General features: G+C 46.5%; 1 protein-coding gene across 18 annotated transcripts in view; it reads left to right on the top strand.

The window, feature by feature from the left end:
• Nucleotides 1–21,538, top strand: part of camk2g2 (calcium/calmodulin-dependent protein kinase (CaM kinase) II gamma 2) — a 62,200-nt gene that overhangs the window by 32,900 nt on the left and 7,762 nt on the right. For 2 of the 18 annotated variants that reach the window (XM_035531353.1, XM_035531355.1), the window contains exons 7-17: nucleotides 279–381; nucleotides 1,655–1,738; nucleotides 1,831–1,925; nucleotides 3,841–3,963; nucleotides 4,719–4,802; nucleotides 4,951–4,993; nucleotides 5,297–5,359; nucleotides 9,887–9,927; nucleotides 18,635–18,715; nucleotides 20,167–20,211; nucleotides 20,857–20,911. In XM_035531353.1, coding sequence (XP_035387246.1) covers nucleotides 279–381; nucleotides 1,655–1,738; nucleotides 1,831–1,925; nucleotides 3,841–3,963; nucleotides 4,719–4,802; nucleotides 4,951–4,993; nucleotides 5,297–5,359; nucleotides 9,887–9,927; nucleotides 18,635–18,715; nucleotides 20,167–20,211; nucleotides 20,857–20,911 — 817 coding nt within the window. Of the gene's footprint in view, nucleotides 1–278; nucleotides 382–1,654; nucleotides 1,739–1,830; nucleotides 1,926–3,840; nucleotides 3,964–4,718; nucleotides 4,803–4,950; nucleotides 4,994–5,296; nucleotides 5,360–9,886; nucleotides 9,928–10,805; nucleotides 10,839–18,634; nucleotides 18,716–20,166; nucleotides 20,212–20,856; nucleotides 20,912–21,538 lie in introns of all 18 variants that reach the window. The other 16 variants (XM_035531370.1, XM_035531354.1, XM_035531357.1 and 13 more) reach the window with 16 other exon arrangements.

Genomic DNA, 21,538 nt, shown 5'->3' with positions numbered 1-21,538 from the left:
CACGAACAAACGTTCTCGTCGTCTCCACTCTCCCTCAGGAGGGGAGGAACAGGATTGGCACTTTTTTAACCCAACGGTCATGAAACTTTCATATGTTTAAAGTAAATGCCCAGAGGGTGGAAAGAGGATTTTAGTTTGGTTATGGAAGAAATGTTATGTTTGTTTTGTTTGTAATGTTCTCATAATACCATCTCTCTCTCTCGCTCTCGCTCTCTCTCTCTGTCTCTCTCACACTCACACTTGCGCTCACACACACGCGCACACTCACACACTCTCAGCCGGAGAACTTGCTGTTGGCCAGTAAGATGAAGGGGGCCGCAGTGAAGCTGGCAGACTTTGGCTTGGCCATCGAGGTTCAGGGAGACCAGCAGGCCTGGTTTGGTAAGGATGCTCACAACATTCTCCACACCTGCCCCAGTGCACCCAGTCTGGCCAGTGCTGGGATCAGGCCATATCCTATTCCTGTTTTTCTAAGAGCAGTAGTCACGTCTCTGGTAAAAATACATCTACATATATTTTGTTTCATGTAAAACTTCTAATTTGTGAAGAACATTCCCCTGGATTCTGAAGTTCCCTCAGCTTTTACTGTGATGACATCTGCCCATGCTTCACCTCACGCCTCTATTCCAGCCTTCACCATATGCATCCCTTCTGTAGATGTGCCCGAGGAACCTCATGGGTGCAGGAGTGGGGTTGAGTGGTAAAGGACTCTTAGGGGTGTGGCCGAGTGGGATATGGCTCATACAGTATGGCTTTTGGTGGTGGGGAACAGGGTTGAGTAACCTTGAGGTTCACGTAACAGGGCAGGGTTGAGTGGGATAGATTTTTGGAGCCAGGAAGGGCAGAGTTGGATTCGGTTTGGGCTCTTGGGGGTGGAGGCAGGGTTAAGTGTGTTTCGGCTCTTGGGGGTGGGGGCAGGGTTAAGTCTGTTTGGGCCCTTTAGCAGTGGGGTCATGGTTAATTCGCAATGGGCTCTTGAGTGTGGGGGCAGGGTTAAGTCTGTTTGGGCCCTTTAATGATGGGGGCAGTGTTAAGTTGGTTTGGTTTCTTGGGGGTGGGGGCAGGGTTAAGCCTTTTTGGGCCCTTTGGCAGTGGGGGCAGGGTTAAGTCTGTTTGGGCCCTTTAATGATGGGGGCAGGGTTAAGTTGGTTTGGTTTATTGGGGGTGGGGGCAGGGTTAAGTGTGAGGAGATGTGGAGTTTAGTGGAGGCTCTTGGCCGCGTATGGAGCGCTTACCGACTTCTAAAACAATGAGGAATACTCACCAGAAATAAGGCCACTCCTCTGCCATACTGGACATTCTGCCACATCTCCTCTGTGCCACTTTACCTCTGAAATTAGCTGCCCGTTTGGACCACTAGGCTTGCTTCGCTCCACCGTGCTTTGGTCCTTGCGTAGACAGGGGCTTCTAGCTGGAGGAAAGCACAACACTGTATAAATTCTGGTACAGCTCGGCCCATTAGCTCAGTTCAGTGTTCCTCATCTTCACACACAGGTGTGCAACCCAGCAAAAACCTGCTCTTCATCATTCTGTGGTGCAAACCGAATGCTAACAATAGCAGAAGTAAACACTCGAAGGGGGCAGGTTATTCCTCGGAGTCTGGAGCGCTGCCTATTCCGCCATCACTTCCCTGAGCTCCTTCTTCTGATTGCAGGGTTTGCAGGCACTCCTGGCTACCTCTCCCCGGAAGTTCTTAGGAAGGACCCCTATGGGAAGCCGGTGGACATTTGGGCCTGTGGTGCGTCCTTTACTTTGCCCTTGGTTTTCTGTCCGGCCCGCGTTAAGGGCTCGTGGTGCTGGGTGTGACCCGGCCCATGTCTCTCTGTACAGGCGTCATCCTCTACATCCTCCTGGTTGGTTACCCTCCCTTCTGGGACGAGGACCAGCACAAGCTGTATCAGCAGATCAAGGCCGGAGCCTATGACGTGAGTAGTGGGGACCACGGCGGTCATCCTCTCCTCTTGTGTCCTGTCCCTCCAGAGGTCAACAGCATGTCCAGCAGCTGCGGAGCTCCTGCTTTCATATTCATTCGAAATGAGAATCAGACTCTCTGGGTTGACCCCACACAACGCTCCTTATGCATTGCTTGCATACTTGGGTCAAGAGTCATTTTTGATTGGCTTAATTAATTTAATTCACTTTAGTGAACTGCCTTCAGCTATAATTGGATTCTGAGGGTAGAACTGAACTGAGGTCACACCAAACGCGTAGCAGGTGTTTCTGTTTAGACAAGTCTGCTCTTTCTGTTTCATATAAAATTTTGCTGTCAGACAGAAACAAGTTTTGTTTTTGTTAATGAAAATGTTTCCTTAGATTGTTTCAATTTCTTTCTTTTTTTTTCAGATCAATTCACAGTAAATCAAATGAACTGATGCGTTGTTGCTCTCACACTTACTGACCGATACATCAGTAAAGTGAATGAATCGTGTATGAGGTATATGTTTTAGTTGCAGCGTAGTGGTTGATGTCTGGTGCACATGCTGCACGAATACACATTATAGGATGGATATCGTAAAGTGTGTGTGAGTGTGTTCCCGTAAGACCCGTGGCTTTTAGCCTGGTCCCTGTCCAATGAAAGCTTTACTGCCTTAGATCAGATGGTTTCAGATACTGGTTGGCGATAAATCAATCTCAAAACAGTATTGCAATCAAATTTATGTTGCGATAAAATTTGTTTTAACAGTTATAATCTTTTCAGAGTATTTTGGGTAGAACTAACAGCCTATCACACAGCAGAAATAAACGAGAATGGGCAGTCAGTCTTTGGTTTCTTGCCTTGCACGTCAAAGGCCACACCTGTTTCCTTCCTGGTTCCTAAAGCATTACTTGAGCTACCAGAGCTGAAGAACTCTCTGAAAATGGGGGAAAAAATTTGTGGAACCCGACGACAGAAGTGAACGTAAACTCGTGATGTCCTCCAAAACTGCGGACATTGTTGCCAAAAAAAGTTACCACCACGTCAGTGGATGGATATCTGAACACCATGAATCGCAGAGTAAGATTGTCTTGAAAATATGTTGTCAGTGCAAAACAAGGAGGACACAACAAACCTTTTCTGTTGCTTGAAAAGATACCAGCCTGCCCTGCCAAAGGAACCTGTGATGATAGACACTGTTTATTTTTATTTACATCATTTTAATGTTAAATTAAGGTAGATAAAGCATGTTTGCACAGTTAAATATTCACATTACATTATTCTATTTTTGCGGTTAAACCATATTCTAAAGTTCATCTAACGAACCCTCTTCACACTGGCCGCATTATCAAATTACCATTCACAGTACTGATATTGATCAATATGGGGAAAAAAAACCCCACTCTGATCATAATTTGACCATATCGCCCAGCTCTAGTTGCAGATGTGTTGGTGTTGCTACGTGGCTAACCACGTGGCTAACGAAGGAGTGTGTGGTGCGCGCACTTTGATGATGGATCCCGCTGAAACACACTGGTCACAGTAATCAAACACCTTGCGTGTTTTCTCTGTGGGGCTGATGAATCATTCTCACACTGCAACTGTTTACACACATGTTGGTACAGATGCCCAGTGGCCTGCAGCCAAGGTCAGCCCTGCCCACCAGGAGCCAGGGCCACGCTGTTATGCCCCTGTTCATGTTTACAGGGCTGGGTCACTTAGTGGAGTTGCTACTGGGAACATAGTGCATAACAACTCCAAATCCATCTTTACTTCTATATCTGTAGCATAAAAAATGGTCACTCAAGAAGATGACAGTAACTTTGTGTGTGTGTGTGTGTGTGTGTGTGCATTGGCAGTGTCTGGAGGATTCTAGTATTCCCCTCCTAACTGGCCATTCTTTCTGTCTTATTCACTTGTCTCAGTTCCCTTCTCCAGAGTGGGACACTGTTACCCCAGAGGCCAAGAACCTCATTAACCAGATGTTGACCATCAACCCTGCGAAGAGGATCACGGCGGACCAAGCTCTCAAGCACCCATGGGTCTGCGTAAGTGCTTCAACCTGAGCAGACCTTCCCCATGAGTGGGCTCTGGGGAACTGAGAATAGTCAGTCTTATGGGCTCTTCTTACTGTAAATTCCTCCTCCTAGCTGTCTTTTTAATCTTTTGTTCATTAGAATTCCTAATGTTTTCCTAATATTTCTGCCAGGGTTCTGATATGCTCTTTGTTTCTTGATTCCTATCATGTAGTTAAACACATCTGTCAGCCTCTGGAAAGAGGACGCATGTAATAATCCCCAGAGCCGTCCCTGACTGACCTGATGCCGTCAGTAATGGTGTTTGTGACCATCAGTTACTTTATACAACAAAGACCCATTTTCCTTTAATCTTTATATTTAGCTACATGTAGTTTTGGAGAGCAGGGGCACAGAGAGGTTAGCTGTCCCAGCGCTCAGAGAGCAGTAGGAGAGATGACCGATATGGAGGTTAATCCAGGAGTCTCAGCAGATCAGGAGATTGTCAAATAATTCTGTGACTACCACAGGAAGCACACAGCAGTAGCAGCCAGCAGTGTCCTTGTTAACCAGCGTCCTGTTTATAATCCCACATGCTGTGGTTAGTAAATCAGATATCGGGGCCTACAAAGAAAAAAAAGTAATTATGACATACAGAATGCAACCATTACATTACCTTTGAAGCTACGCAGTCTTCTCTGGCTGTTTGTTGTGTGCTTGGGAGGCTAAATCAGGAGGTCTGTGTTGGGTCGACAGCGGAGATGTAACTGTTGGCCTCTCACACACAGCAACGCTCCACCGTGGCTTCAATGATGCATCGCCAAGAGACTGTCGAGTGTCTGCGGAAATTCAATGCCAGGAGAAAACTGAAGGTAAGGCCTCTGATTTTATGCATATATTTGCTTAATTATTTATTTTTTACCCAGTTATAATTGTTTTGTTAGTGTTGATCTTATTCCAAATGCTAATTGAGCTGATTTCTTGGGTGTGTTCATTTGTTTGTTTGTATGTTTAACACAGGGGGCCATTCTAACCACCATGTTGGTGTCTAGAAACTTTTCTGGTGAGTAACTGAATTACTGCCAAATCCAGCTTCCCTCATCCAGTCTTAGCTTTCCTTTATAATTGACCAACACTGCCAACATCTTTTCTTTACGCACCATTAGAAGGAGATCTGAAGCTCACTTGGCAGTGTTCTGTAGAGCTCTGATTGGCTGTAGCTCCTCACCCTGTAGCCTATCACGAGCTGTGTGTCTTATGTGAGCATACTCACCTGGGCTGTCGGGAGGGAGGACCCATCGTGAGTGCGTTGAGGCGTGGCCTCGTAGGTTAGCCCCTCCCAACGGATTGCTTCTTTGTCTAATAGTGGGCCGGCAGCACACCAGCCCGGCTGCTCCCACCACCAGCACGGCTGCGCTGGCCCAGGAAGGTACGTGTGAATAGGATGCAGCCCACCTCGATCCCTCGTGCCCCCGCCTCTGCCCGCATGCGTGGCACACAGGAGAATGCCCATACCCTCGCCTATATACTCACACACACACACACTCTCTTACTCACTCACTGAAGTCCAGGTCAGCAAATTCAGGACATCCTGTATAAAAAAAAATGGGAACAAATAGGAATTGTGTGTGTTGAAGGGAATGTTTCATTTTAAAGACATCATAACCCAATTTAAACCATTAGAGTTCCTGAATTGGCTGAACTGGAATTCAGTCACCCCCCCCAGTGCAACTCCAGACACTGGAACTGGATCGAGCTTTGGCTTGGAAAGGTCTGCTACATGGAGCCACAACATCTCTACTGAGTCACCGAGTTAGGCCGTTTAAACTTGTAAAGAGATGTTGCGTTACTGCCAACGGTTTGTAACTGTGACACGTGAAGCCCTAGAATGCATCATTCCTATTGGCTGGAAAGGACTCGGAGCAGGATGCCAATGGGTGACAAACGGGAGAAGGGATCTGACCCGTCAGGCACGGGCACCGTAAGGCTACACCACGACTCTGGTGACAGACTCAGTGTGTGTTAGCATGATACAGTGCAGGCTCGGTGTGTCTTACGGTGACTCCCCCCCGCCCCCACCTGTGGTGTATAGCACTCGGTCCTGTTTGGGAGCACCACCCTGGCACACATGGGCCTGAACATGGGATTGCATGCAGCCTGGCAACAGTGGTGTCATGGCACTTGCAAAGCTTGGAAACAAAAGGTCGAGCGTGGACCTTAGAGAGTCCTCGTATGTCTCTGTGCATTCGCTCATCTCTCAGCATGCTCTCTTTCATTTTTTTCCAAGGGTTTTTATTTTGCAAATGTTGCACCCTGCGCATAGTCAGAGCACCTGCCCCAGGCAACGGGTGGCCTCGTCAGTCCCTCGAATCCCGCGTCTCTTTCCGCGTGGCATGCCTGCTGTTTCCGTTGCCATAAAGCTGGTCTGCCCGAGTGTGCTACATGGAATCCAGCCTAGGCATTTTTTGTGAATAGCAGTCTATAGATGGTGCAGATATAGGAAGTGAAAATAACCTAGTGATGATATAGTTGTTTGTTTATTTTTGGACATTGCTTTGCAGCGCAAGGTCGGCGTCCTCATGACAGTTATGTACTTCAGCAGTTCTTTTAACTTTTAAGTATGATTTCTAACTTTAAGCCACATTTTACGCTTAACTTCTAAAGGAAAAAGAAACCCTGGCTGCCAACTGACTCCAGGTCAGGGGGTCCAGGAAGGCTACCTGGCCCTTTTACCTTTGACCCTAACCCGTGACCACCTCTAGGTCTAGCGTTGAGCTCTTGGTGCTACTACTGCTTGAATCATGCATGATAAACCAGGGTCCGGTGTTACCCTGGACGTCTACCCGCTGCAGACGCTGAAGGCGTCTGTTTACATTACCCAGTTCTGCATGACGAGGCTGTAGTCACCTCGCTGCATGCACCAAGCATGACAAGCGTGCTTCTGCCCGCCAAATTTAAAGTCTCTGATTGGTTCTAATCTCAGACCTTTTTTCTTGCCTTCCTTACAACCTTTTGCCCGTTGGAAGGTAAGGGACTTTTAGGATGTTAAAAACTTGTAAATGTTGGTGTGTGTTTTGTGAGGCCATTTGGTCCATGTTTGTCTCATTGGTGTCAGCCACATTTCAATGTTGTCTGCATGTGTGCGTCTGTCTGTGAGAGCATGCTCTCAGTATTTTCTGTATGCAAGGCAAAAACAAAGAACAAGAACATTTCAGTATGTGTATGCAAATGCAAGAACAACACAAAGTCCATAAGATGAGAGGGTGGGGAAAATTGGTAGATCAAAAGCAGGTCCTTTGTTTTGCTGTAAGTATGGATGGATTTGGGATTGGTGGTCCCCAAGAGGGTGCAGGGACTTTCCCCAAGTTGTCAAAAAAGGGACATTGTCCTCTTCAGAGTGTAGTGCTGGAGTGCAGAGACCACCAATATTATACCCCAGACCACCATTACAGCAGAGACCACCATTATTATATACTATAGACCACCATTACAGCAGAGACCACCAATATTATATCACAGACCACCATTACAGCAGAGATCACCAATATTATAGCATAGACCACCATTACAGCAGAGATCAGCAATATTATACCATAGACCACCATTACAGCAGACTACCATTACCACCAATATTATACCATAGACCACAATGACAGCAGAGATCACCAATATTATACCATAAACCACGATTACAGCAGACCACCATTACAGCAGATATCACCAATATTATACCATAGACCACCATTACAGCAGAGACCACCAATATTATATCACAGACCACCATTACAGCAGAGATCACCGATATTATAGCATAGACCACCATTACAGCAGAGATCAGCAATATTATACCATAGACCACCATTACAGCAGAGACCACAAATATTATATCAGACCACCATTACAGCAGAGATCACCAATATTGTACCATAGACCACCATTACAGCAGACTACCATTACCACCAATATTATACCATAGACCACAATTACAGCAGAAATCACCAATATTATACCATAGACCACCATTACAGCAGACCACCATTACAGCAGAGATCACTAATATTATACCATAGACCACCATTACAGCAGAGATCACCAATATTATACCATAGACCACCATTACAGCAGAGACCACCAATATTATACCATAGATCACCATTACAGCAGAGACCACCAATATTATACCATAGACCACCGTTACAGCAGAGCCGCTACTACCATTATAGCAGATCCACCTCCATTACACCAGAACCAAAGAAGTCAGTCATGAGCTAATATGTGCCATAATGACTGCCAGACTACGGCGTTCACTTTGGTTCCTATGAAGGGTTTCTGAAGGTTAGTCCCAGGCCACAGAGATCATGGCATGGATCACGGACCACCAGCCTCTCCAGGCCTGTCCACATCGAATGTGATGTGGAGAAGATTTGCCGATACTGCGCTTTAAACCTCTCAGTGTTACTGGATTCTGCACTTACTGGGGGACAGTAAGAGGCAGACTAAATTGTCACAAGCCCCTCCACATGTCCACCAGGCCCCGGGAAGTCATACTGCTCCATGCTGATGATGTCTTACGAATAGTGGTGCACCTATATGAAAACTGCCAGGCCAGAACCAAGAGCGTGTGACTTTTAAAAATAAGAAATGCAGATAGTTTGATGGTTCTGCTTCCATACTCTTTGGCTACACTACATGAACATGAAGGGTAAATATTTACACTAAGCAGGTTAAACATGTACAACACAGCTTGCAAATAGTAATTCTGCTGTCTGTTCGGCATGTGCTACGCACATTTTGCTTAGTGCATAGCCTATGCCTGAAGCATCATAAGCCCCTCCCCCTTTTGGATGACAAACAGTTCTGTTTGTTTTATTTTGTTTCATTATTTTCATTGGCTGACAGCAGTTGTTGGCTAACATTATTGGCGCAGCTTTGCCCATGATGGGCCCGCAATTGTACTGCCTCAGTTCTGATAATATTGTCACATTGCCTGATAACACCTTGGCAGTGGGTGTGACCAGCAGGCATGACTAATCAACATATGAATCAGCGATGGAGCGCCTAGTACACTGGTATGAAAACATCAGTCTTAAACGTGGACAAAAAAAAGCAATGAAGTCCCATAATATACTGGCCACTTCCCAGAGTGCACTAGGATCTCTGTGGAGACTTTCAGAAACGTGTGTCTTGACATGCACTTGGGGGAAAGCCTCACGCGCTTCGAACCATGATATGCTGTTCCTGGGGAAGAGAGGGCAACAGAACCTGAGGAAGGGCAAGGGCAGATCAGTTCACCCCTCCCATCCTCCCTCCCACGGGCTCCGGGCCACACCCTGCCCAGTTTGGCAGGGGCTTCTTCCCCCAAGCTGTCAGGCTCCTCAACACATTGCTGGCCCCGCCCCTTGCCCTCCCACTCCACCCTCTGCTGAACTGTCCACATTTAACACGTGGGCGCCTTTTAAGCTTTTGCTACTACACTCTTGATTAGTTTCTGTCACAGGTATTTATGCTGTCGGGCTGTTACACTTTACCACAGTCACAGGTGATTTGCAAAGGTCATTTTCTCCAGTTGTCACACGTACACACTGTTGCGCTGCTCGCAGTCTTTATTCATGCATACAGTCTGTCCCATACTACCCTGCATATGTGCAGTGTTTATTGTATGGGACTACACACTGGGTCAGATTGCATTATGTATATTTATTGCATGTAATTGGTTGTATTGCGATGCGGTGTCTTGCCTAAGTGAAGTATGTGTAGTCTTTGTGTACAGCGCTTTTGTTCTGCACTCTTCTGTTTCCTGGTGGTTGCCATGGAAACGCAGCCAGGCCCTGAACAAACTTTTGTTTCGTCGTGTGTTTTGTATGGATGTGGCGACGATGCTTCTTTGGGCATTTGGGATAAAGATTCATGGGTAATGTTTTATGCATTTAATTCATTTTTTGTTGTTGTTTTTCAGCATGCAAAAGTTTACTGAACAAAAAGTCTGATGGAGTGAAGGTAAGCTGTCTCTTTCTTTCTCACACTCTCCCTTTCTCTGTCCCTCTTTCACTCTTTCTCACTCTCTCTCCCTCACACTCTCACTCTATCTTACTCTCTCTTGCTCACGCACCTAAAATTCTACGGAACTGCAAAGATATCAGCATCACTTTATTGTTATTTTCTGTTATTAATAAATTACACACAATTTTTTCCTGGTTTTATGGTCAAGAAATTTGTCCTGTCAATTTTTCCCCACTTGTCATAATTCTTGGGAAGAGATAATTATACAGTCTTTGTTTAATCCCTTCCCCAGTGCTTCGTGGTAATCTGAAAGTGTATACCATTTAAAATGCCAGGATAAGGCCCCAGTGTTTATCCGTTGTGTTCATTAAATTGTGGTTTGGTATGGAGATGGTGATTTTTAGATTATTATTTTATTGTTTTGTTTTTGTTAAATTTTTAAACGAAAAAAACAACAACAAAAAAACAATTCAGTTGCTTATTATTCCAAGCCAGGTCAGAGTCTGTTAACAGAGTTAGCCCTAATCTGTCCTGTGCTGGTCTCAGTGCATGCAGTGAATGGGCAACATTCGTCCAAAGTTAAAACACTATCAGCCCTTCCCAACAGACTGGGACTTCAGCGCCACTCATTTAGGCGACCTAATTAAAGCCTGATGGAATTTCCTTCTCATTATAGTTTTCATTATCCCTTTCCCCTCATCCATCGCTGTGAAGGTTGTGGGTGGATCTTAAGCCCTGAGCCCCGTCCCCTGCTTTCTCCGTCAGACAGCTTAAATGAGCAGCTCCAATTCTTCTCTCTCCCTCTACTGGCTTGGTTTTTCTTTCTGTGCTCCTGTGCTGCCTTGTTTTTACCTCCTATGTTTCACACTGTTCAGAAAAGGAAGTCGAGCTCCAGTGTTTATTTGATGGTGAGATCTGTTCCATCTCTCTTCTCCTCTCCTTTCACTAGTTGTCTCTCTTTTGTTCTTAGTTGAGCTTATAGTGTTGATCTTTTCTGTCTCGTTGGACTCGTCAGTTTAGTCTGTCATCACCACAGTCATGCTGATCCCTTTGTTTATTAAACACACACGCACGCACGCACACACACACACACACACACACACACACACACACACGCACGCATGACCCTGCACGCAGAAAGTCACACTACTACCCATCAAGGTCCACTAAGTTAAATGTGTCCATTGCTTTCTGTCTACGTTATAAACCGTGAAACGCACCGTTGGCTGATGGGACGCGTGCGTGCGCCGTATGGGTGGGAGGGCGGAGAGAAGGTGCAGCCCGAGACAAACACGTTCAGAGCTGAAAAGGTGAAGCTCTGTTGGTCAGCACCAGTCAGGCCCCGATTCCAGGGAGCCGGTGTTGACCCGCAGGGTTCTCGAGAAGTAAACTTGTCTTTAACTACTTAGTGGACCTTTCACTGTTTAATGGTCACCATTCCATGCCTTACCCAGTGCATCTCAGGGCTTTCATCAGCTGTACGGTGTAGCATGTGGCAGCTTGCTCTACCCCAATGTTCCCTCACCTCGAGCCCAGACTAGCCACGCCAATCCCTGCCAGCTCCGCCCCACCCCTCCCCATTTAAAGCAGTTCCCACCCAGAAATATGTGGTTTATTTGATCAAAGATAGTTTGGATAAATTTTGTCCACACTGTCCAGGGCCCAGGGATGTAATTGTGAGCTGGTGGTAATGTTATATGAGTGCTTGTAACATTTGAAAATGTATAGACAAAACACACAATATTATGGCAGCCACCTTTTACTATTACATTACAGTATAGTGTATTTTTATTAAATAGTACATTATAGTATAGTGTGATAGTGTTTGTGTATTTATTTCTTTAGCAGCCAGGCCTCAGTGTAGGCTGATGTGTATTTGCAGACAGTGCATATCTCTTACCTCAGTGTTACGCAGCCTTGTGACGTCTACTGATGAGAGCCAGAGCAAAAATTGGGCCTGTTCTGTCTCCTTTGGCCTATTCTATAAAACTGTACACTGCTGTGTCGGTACACATGTCCAAAGCTGTGTAAACCTTTTCTTCCGACAAACATTAAGGTTATTGCCCCCAGTATCCACAGCCAGACGTACCCGAACGCACAGACACCAACCCTTCCCACATTCAACACACAGTTTCCGTCACCATGGCAATTGCGGCAGAGGTTTGGACGGGCTTGGCTGCACAGTAAAAGACCCCGTGCCCGTTTTGATTTCTTCTCATGTACAGACATACTCAGTTTTGTACATGGAACCTCCGGTCTTTTCGCTTTGAAGAAGGCTCATCAGATTTGGTGTCCTGTCTTTGGTTAATTGCTGTTAACAGGTGGTAGTGGCAGGGCGTGGAGATGTAAAGTGGCTACTGAACGTCCAGAGGGGCAGATTACAGGAAACCCCCCTCCCCTGGTTCATTTTAGCAAATTATTTCTTATCTGTTACATCAGAGGATGACAACTGGCATGTGCCCCCAAGGCGATGTTCTTTAAGACTGTAGTCAGTTATTCCCTTGTCTTAACAGCCCACTAGGCAGTTTGCCAGCCCCAGGATTCTCAATGCATGTGCAGTCATCTCTCACAATAAGCACCACCCATTCGCCCCTGCTTCTGCTGTACGAATGAAGGCCTGAGACCCCACCACACACACACACGTACATATACACACGTACACACACGCATATGCACACACACGCATATATGCACAAACACACTCATGCATATGCATGCATGCACAGACACACACACAAACACGCGCACAGACACACGCACTCGCACTGACTTGGCTGCCATATTCCCCACCATCACATTGAGCGAGTACAGCTTGGTTAGTTTGCCATTCATCTCGTTTTAGTGCGGTGTTTTATCAGCCTGGAGAGAATGGACTGCGGACAGCTTCATCCACTCATGCGCTACAGTCAAGGGTCTCTGAACTCTGAAGCGATGGCAGACTAAGAGGATTGAACAAAATAAATGGAAATTCATCATTTTTAAAATTAACAAAAAATAAAAAAGGAAACAGGAGAGCATGTCCAATAACTATAGTGAACTGTTCCAGAAATATAGTGAGCGTAAAAATGCCGAGACCTGACCTGACCTGACCTGACCTGACCTGGCAGCCTAACAGGAGAGGTAAAGTTTTGTCATTCCTTCTCGACCCTGATGTGGCGTCCGTTGCTGTCTGGCATCTGAACTTGGTGCTGCATTAACATGCAACAGGACTGGGGTAGACTGGTAGTGGGGTAGAGTAGGACTGGGGTAGAGTAGGACTGGAATAGACTGGTACTGGGGTCGAGTAGGACTGGGGTAGACTGGTACTGGGGTAGAGTAGGACTGGGGTAGACTGGTACTGGGGTCGAGTAGGACTGGGGTAGACTGGTACTGAGGTAGAGTAGGACTGGGATAGACTGGTACTGGGGTAGAGTAGGACTGGAATAGACTGGTACTGGGGTCGAGTAGGACTGGGGTAGACTGGTACTGGGGTAGAGTAGGACTGGGGTAGACTGGTACTGAGGTAGAGTAGGACTGGGGTAGACTGGTACTGGGGTAGAGTAGGACTGGGATAGACTGGTACTGGGGTCGAGTAGGACTGGGGTAGACTGGTACTGGGGTAGAGTAGGACTGGGGTAGACTGGTACTGGGGTAGAGTAGGACTGGGGGTAGACTGGTACTGGGGTAGAGTAGGACTGGGTTAGACTGGTACTTGGGTAGAGTAGGACTGGGGTAGACTGGTACTGGGGTAGAGTAGGACTGGGGTAGACTGGTACTGGGGTAGAGTAGGACTGGGATAGACTGGTACTGGGGTCGAGTAGGACTGGGGTAGACTGGTACTGGGGTAGAGTAGGACTGGGGTAGACTGGTACTGGGGTCGAGTAGGACTGGGGTAGACTGGTACTGGGGTAGAGTAGGACTGGGATAGACTGGTACTGGGGGTCGAGTAGGACTGGGGTAGACTGGTACTGGGGTAGAGTAGGACTGGGGTAGACTGGTACTGGGGTTAGAGTAGGACTGGGGTAGACTGGTACTGGGGTCGAGTAGACTGGGGTAGACTGGTACTGGGTCGAGTAGGACTGGGGTAGACTGGTACTGGGGTAGAGTAGGACTGGGATAGACTGGTACTGGGGTCGAGTAGGACTGGGGTAGACTGGTACTGGGGTAGAGTAGGACTGGGGTAGACTGGTACTGGGGTAGAGTAGGACTGGGGTAGACTGGTACTGGGGTAGAGTAGGACTGGGGTAGACTGGTACTGGGGTAGAGTAGGACTGGGGTAGACTGGTACTGGGGTAGAGTAGGACTGGGGTAGACTGGGGTTGAGTAGGACTCAATCTGCAGTTCTTCTTTTTTTTTTTTTTTGCTGTAGTGGCCTGAACAGATCCAGGGAATTAAAGGTTTTGTTATGCTGAGGACAGCTGCACACAACACTGTACAATAAACAATACAAACATCTACACAACAGGACAGGACAGTAGACTAGATGGTAAGCCCTGGTTAATGGGGTGGCTGGGTTGTGATTTTCTATGTATTATTCAGCGCTCATTTATGTTTGGTAATATACCTTAACATCTTAAGCACACCCAGACAGTCTGTACAGATTAAAGTGAGTGAAATTTAATCTCAAGTGTAAAGTGACTGGGTGCAACAGATGTGGAGCTCAGTTAGCAGCTCAGTCTGACAATGGAAGTGTTTGTTTGGCAGGTCTGTTCAGGAGTCTGGGAAGAAACTGCTCGAGAGCGTAAAGGGCTCAGACCGGATGCCCACACTGCCTCTGAGTGTGTGTGGGGGGATCCTTCCTGATCCCACAGGCCTTTCTTACACACTGGGCAGGAGGACATGACCCAGTGAAGCACATGGGGCAGTCTTCACCACACTCTGCGCCTCTTTCCTGTCTGGGGGGGGTGCACTTCCTGCCCTATTCTCCCTCTGCACATCAGCGAATGTTGCCACACTTGGACATTCCTGAATGTCCTGAATGTCCCACTCTTCTGTACAGACATTTCCAGGATCTCGGATTGCAGTTGCTGCCTTGTAACTTGGAGGTGTGGCTATATTAATGTTCTGAAATAGATAATAACAGAACTGAATGGCTACCATTTTTACAACAAAACAGAAATGCCATTTTAGGTGACATTCTAAACATCCTTTCAAAAAAGGGTTACCAAAATATTTCTATATATAAAGACCTAAGAATTGAAATAAAGTCTTTATACATGGCTGAATTTTTTTTAAATTAGCATATTGATTTAAAAAAAGATGAGGTGAAGGGTGAGGGGAGTGATTCTTGACTGATCCTGACTGATGAGGTAACACAGCTAGCAGAGTTGAGGGGTCCCGTTATGGTCACTCATGGCTTGTGACACGCTCTCTCCCCTCCACGGTATTTGCGTAGTTGGAGTCCTGTTGGGTCCTCTTCAGAACACTCACATAATGCGAAGCTGATAGAAATGCACTCCGATTCACACGTTCATTGAACAAATGTTCGGACATCTGCTTAAAATTGGCTAAACATTTGGATGGAGACATTATTACCTTATTAGAGGCATGTATTATAGTAGTATAAGCTTTCAGAAGAAAAACTGATTAATTTCTTAATTAATGTACTTTTAATTACTGGGCATAGAATGTAATTTGTTTATTGTATTTCAAATGGAGAAAGTGTCTTTCTCTCCTTTTTAGTTCCATTTCTAAGTCTTCTTTTATTATTTGGCAGTTCTTGATAAACATGTTAAGAGACAATATAAGAATATTAAAAATCTGTAATATGATAATAGAATTAATAATAGAATATGAAAATGGAAGAAATGTTTTCCTGATGAGCTAATTCATTAAAATGATTCCTTAGGATCTTTAGCAGGTGTTTTTAAGTGGGAAATATTAAAGACGTTTGTGTCTTACACTGGTGAAAATTGGGGGGAGAAAAAACAAGAATTTGAACACAAATTAACACATTCCAAATATATTATTAATAAATCAGTTGACACTGCAAAATGATTTGGTGAGAGTAAACATTAGTTTCAGCCAATCTGGTGAGAGCTAGCAGCAGTTTAGCCCTTCTGGTGAGTGCTACGTGTAGTTTAGCCCTTCTGGTGAGAGCTACCTGTAGTTTAGCCCTTCTGGTGAGAGCTACCTGTAGATTAACCCTTCTGGTGAGAGCTACCTGTAGATTAGCCCTTCTGGTGAGAGCTACCTGTAGATTAGCCCTTCTGGTGAGAGCTACCTGTAGATTAACCCTTCTGGTGAGAGCTACCTGTAGATTAGCCCTTCTGGTGAGAGCTACCTGTAGATTAACCCTTCTGGTGAGAGCTACCTGTAGATTAGCCCTTCTGGTGAGAGCTACCTGTAGATTAGCCCTTCTGGTGAGAGCTACCTGTAGATTAGCCCTTCTGGTGAGAGCTACCTGTAGATTAGCCCTTCTGGTGAGTGCTACCTGTAGATTAGCCCTTCTGGTGAGTGCTACCTGTAGATTAGCCCTTCTGGTGAGAGCTACCTGTAGATTAGCCCTTCTGGTGAGAGCTACCTGTAGATTAACCCTTCTGGTGAGAGCTACCTGTAGATTAGCCCTTCTGGTGAGTGCTACCTGTAGATTAGCCCTTCTGGTGAGAGCTACCTGTAGATTAGCCCTTCTGGTGAGTGCTACCTGTAGATTAGCCCTTCTGGTGAGAGCTACCTGTAGATTAGCCCTTCTGGTGAGAGCTACCTGTAGATTAACCCTTCTGGTGAGAGCTACCTGTAGATTAGCCCTTCTGGTGAGAGCTACCTGTAGTTTAGCCCTTCTGGTGAGAGCTAGCAGCTCTGCCAACCTAATGACAGAGAAGTGGAATCTGAATGCAAGCATGGCATCTAGCTATCGACTTTAGCAGCATGGTCCAAAGGTGTAATAGAGACCAAATTCTTTGATCCCAGGCGCATTTGAAAAGTGGAGTGCAATGTTCTGGTGGTGTTTTAGTGAGATCTTAGCCTCTACCTCACCCAGACTGTAACTTTTAAATAACTAGAAACGTTATCGTTTCAGTCAGTGTTAAATGCGTGGTTATTTTGTCATCGTGTGATATCAGTTAAATTTGGTTATACCCTGATGGCCCCACTGTGGACCTGCTACTTTATAGGTTAATGATATTTGTGATTTTAGTTATTTTCCAGATTTTTCTGACAGTATGCTACCATACATTTGCGTGTGCATGCAGACGTGTGCATATGTGCATCCAGGCATCTGGGCTTGCATGTGCACACACAAGCGAGAGACCTGATTGGGTGAGGGGGTTTGTTTTGTTGGGTCTCTTCATTTGCATACTGTGTTACACATGCCTCCTCTAAAGTACTCTGCATTTACTTCACCCCCACCTCATTTCTTTTGAAACTCAAGTTTTATTTGAGTGCTTGATTATTCAAACACAGTCATTTTCAACTTTCACTGCATGCACCAGTGGACAGACAGGAACCTACAGCTCTGATTTGACTTAGGAGTTGCCTTCCTTATAAACTTGTGAGCAGATGAAAATGATGTTTAGTGATTTTTGTCTCTGCAGGTATCACCTTACCCCAACATTAGCATAATCCTTCCCTACCTAATCATAAATGTTCCCTCATGTTTATTGTATGAGGCATTGTCACCACTGTTGGAAACCACATGTTTTTGTGTGTAAAATCTAAGACCAAGATGCTCCACTGAATGTCACTACACTGGTCACTATACTGACTACTGAATGTCACTACACTGACCACTGAATGTTACTACACTGGTCACTACACTGACTACTGAATGTCACTACACTGGCCACTACACTGACCACTGAATGTCACTACACTGGTCACTACACTGACCACTGAAGGTCACTACACTGGTCACTACACTGACTACTGAATGTCACTACACTGGCCACTACACTGACCACTGAATGTCACTACACTGGCCACTACACTGACCACTGAATGTCACTACACTGGTCACTACACTGACCACTGAAGGTCACTACACTGACCACTGAAGGTCACTACACTGACTACTGAATGTCACTACACTGGTCACTACACTGACTACTGAATGTCACTACACTGGCCACTACACTGACTACTGAATGTCACTACACTGGCCACTACACTGGCCACTGAATGTCACTACACCGATCACTACACTGACCTCTGAATGTCACTACACTGATCACTATACTGACCACTGATTCTTCTACACTAGTGTCTAAATGCTATTGCCTCCAGCCAGTGTTCTGTGACCACACTAAACCGTGGGGCAGCGTTCATGTTGTTCAGTATCGAGGACGACACTCAACTCAGTGTTGCTTAGATAACATTTTCACCCCCCCCCACACACACACACACTCCCAACACACACACATCTATTCATTAATTTGCCTTGCTGCATCCCACCTGCAAAGCACAAACACCATGGGTCTACAATATTTTCTATTTCCTCCAGACGTTTTCACAAATGCTGACATTTTAAAAGTCTGGTGCTAAACTGCAGTCAACTGCATAAACTTGAAACATCACAGCAGACACACGTAGAGGACAGTAATGCATCCAGGGAGGCAGAAGTCTTCCCATCGGCACTGGGGAGAGTATGGAGACAGGACTCTCCTGCTGGGGAGTGTGACCCTGCACTCTCCCCATGCAGACTGCTCTGCCTTGGTTTGGTCTGGAAATCATCAACAGAAGTCACCGAGCACTGTGCTTTGTTTTTGTTTGTTGTTTATGTTTGCCCCAGCCACAGACTAACAACAATGTAAACAGTGTAGTAAGCAGCAGCAGCACCAAAGACAGCAGCACATCATCCACAGCTCCAATGGTACTGCTAACATCTCTCTTCATCTCCTGCATTCTCGCGTCACTCACCTGCTTTGCTTTAGCACACGCATTCCTCTTTAGTGGGGTTTTTCCCCCCACCATCAGGCCATCTCACCTGTTTGTTTTCGACCTCCTCTGACCTCTGTCCCACCCACCCCCACTTTGGGGGTGTGTAACTGTTGCTAATGGTTTCCATGACTAAAGACTAAAACCAAATCTGTGTGTGTGTGTGTGAGATTCTCTTCCCTGATTCCTGTTTTACCCATGCACGTCGCTCTTTGAGATGGACAAAATCAAAGAGAATGCACAGATAAAAACGTCACTGCCAAAAAAAAGAATAGTCTTGTAAAATAAACCTCACCAACCGTAAACCATGAAGGATGTGTGCTGTTAGCAGGCTTACGAGTCCAGCGGTTTCCTGTCTCATTAAGCGTCTTTTGGGTAAAACTGGATCCAGTTTATGTCAGGAAGCAGAAATATCCCATTTGTCCAGAAGGTGCAGTCCCTAAACGTAACTATCCACGAACGCCCAGACTGAGCTGCTTTCACGGACCAGAAAGGAACTCCCTGATTTCTTTTTAATTGGCTCCCAGGCAAAGGGTTCAGTGCTATTAAGGACAGGAAACAGGATCAATAAAGTCAATCACCCATATGTGGCCCCAGTAGGACAGACCAGCCTCGCCTGACAGTTATATACAACAAGCATCATGTTCTGTATTAAGAGAACAGGGCTCAAACAAGATATTTGTGGCTGAGGGTTCTGTCCCAGTGACCCTGGTTCTGTGGTTTGGGGGTGCCGGCAGGGATGGGAGACTAACCCAGGAGCTGTAAAGCGGAGCCAGCCTTTCTCCCTGCTTGGACCCTGGTCTCTCAGTCACGCCCCAGCTCCCATCATCGCCCGTCTGTCCACTGCAGCGGTGCTGTTTCCTGTCCCAGCCTTGGACAAACAGCGGAAAGGGAGCCAGAATTCTCTGAGACATTACGAGCAATTGACACACTGTGTAGGGACTGCATCTTCACTTGGCTCAGCGTGTGAGGGCGTGTGTGTCTGTGTGTGTGTATGAGTGATTATTTGGAGAATGTGTTCAGTGTTTGACATTCGCTGAGTGGATCTTAGTAAGTGCCGTCAGCTTTTGGTGCCAGTCTGTCGTCTCTGGCGTTGGTGAATGGGGTTGTGTTACTCTGTGTTCCTATTCTTGGCTCACATGTTTGCTTCTCTACTGACTCAAGTCTCCACTTTTCACAACAAGCGTACTACGCCCCACTCTGCCCATGCAGCTCTACGTCACTGTGGGGTTTGTCACCTGCGCTCTGTGCTTGGCATTACTGACAGCAGTCCAGTTTTAAGCTTTTAAAAATGGAGTTTGGGGCTGTGTCTAACCCCCACCCCACCCCCCTCCCCCACCCCCCGCCCCCTCCTCTGCATGGTAAACTGTCTCCTGCCTCTCCCAGGAACCCCAGACCACCGTCGTGCACAACCCAGCCGACGGCGTCAAGGTAAGCCGCCAGTCCTGCTGTGCACTGCCGTCCTCCAGGCTAACACCGCTAATCCCACGCCACCTCGCAGACGCGATCTCCCCAGGGCCGGGCTCAAGAGGAATCACAAATCAGCCAGTTCCAAGGAGAAGCCGAATTGGGAAGTTTTGTTTAATGCCCGGGAATTAAACGAGTACGACTGGGTGGTACTTGGCTCGGCTGGCATTCCCAGGACAAGGCCCTGGCACTCACCTGGGTATACTCTCAGGAGTGTGTTGTCCCTGAGCCACAACCGGCCTGTAACAAATCCGACTCAATTAACCCCCGAAGCTGCGGGCCAAGCACCCGCGCGTCCCTGCAAACTACTTGCGTCATGGCGGCCGGCTTACAAATCTCGCTTTCTCCCTAAACATGGCTGGTTTGTGCAGGACTTGGTGTGTTCCACCGAGGACTCCGCTACATGTCCGTGACTAGATGTGTGTCTCTGTGGGTGTGGCTCTGTGGCTGTGGCTCTCCTGTTGTGTCTATTTGCGGGATGTGTGGGTCGAACAATTACAGGAAAAGTGTCCCATGCACTTTTTGACCCCTCTCTCTCTCTCTCTCTCTCTCTCTCTCTCTCACCCATTACCTTTTGTTTTCTCCCTTCTACTCGTCTTCTCATTGTAGGGGTCTGTGGAGAGCTGTAACACTACAGAAGAGGAGGACCTTAAAGGTAGGAAAGGTACATAATCAATCTTTAACGTACTCTGCATGCCTCTCTCTCCACATCCCTCTTTGGGTGGCCAGACGGCCAGACAGTGAGGCAGACAGCCAGGGATCGTAGACTGGGATGCATGAAGTCATGACTGTGGTGTGTTTGGGTGTGGGTTTCTTTCTTTCTTTCTTTCTTTCTTTCTTTGTTACCTTGGTTTGGTTGTTGGGTTATTTTCCAGAAGTTCTGCTTGTTGGCGAGTGGGAGGTATACCACAGCAAAATAGCATGACTAGTTTCTGGACTCTGGGCATGCGCCTGAGCGCCCAACAGAGGTCCCAGCAGCACCTGTAGAGTAGTGGAGGGGGAGACGTGGACTTGGGTTGACTGATAGGTGAAGGAGAACTCCCCTGGCCCAGACACACTCGCGTCCACTCGCACCTTTTGCCTGTTGATCCGTTCAGACAAAACTTGAGTATGAGAGAATTTTATTATGTTGTTGATTTTATTCCTATCGTCATTATTATTACTGCAGGCTCAGTTACACTTGCTTAACAACTCCGCCTCCAACATCAAACTGTTATGAAGGACACAGCGAGTCACCTGCTTGTGCAATGTCAATAACTCCAGAGAACTTGGAGGAAACAGCTTCTCCTTC

This window comes from Electrophorus electricus, chromosome 11, assembly GCF_013358815.1.
Source record: "Electrophorus electricus isolate fEleEle1 chromosome 11, fEleEle1.pri, whole genome shotgun sequence".
NCBI lineage: Eukaryota > Metazoa > Chordata > Actinopteri > Gymnotiformes > Gymnotidae > Electrophorus > Electrophorus electricus.
The sequence above is the reverse complement of the archived record's forward strand: the minus strand, read 5'-3'. Positions and strand labels throughout refer to the sequence as shown.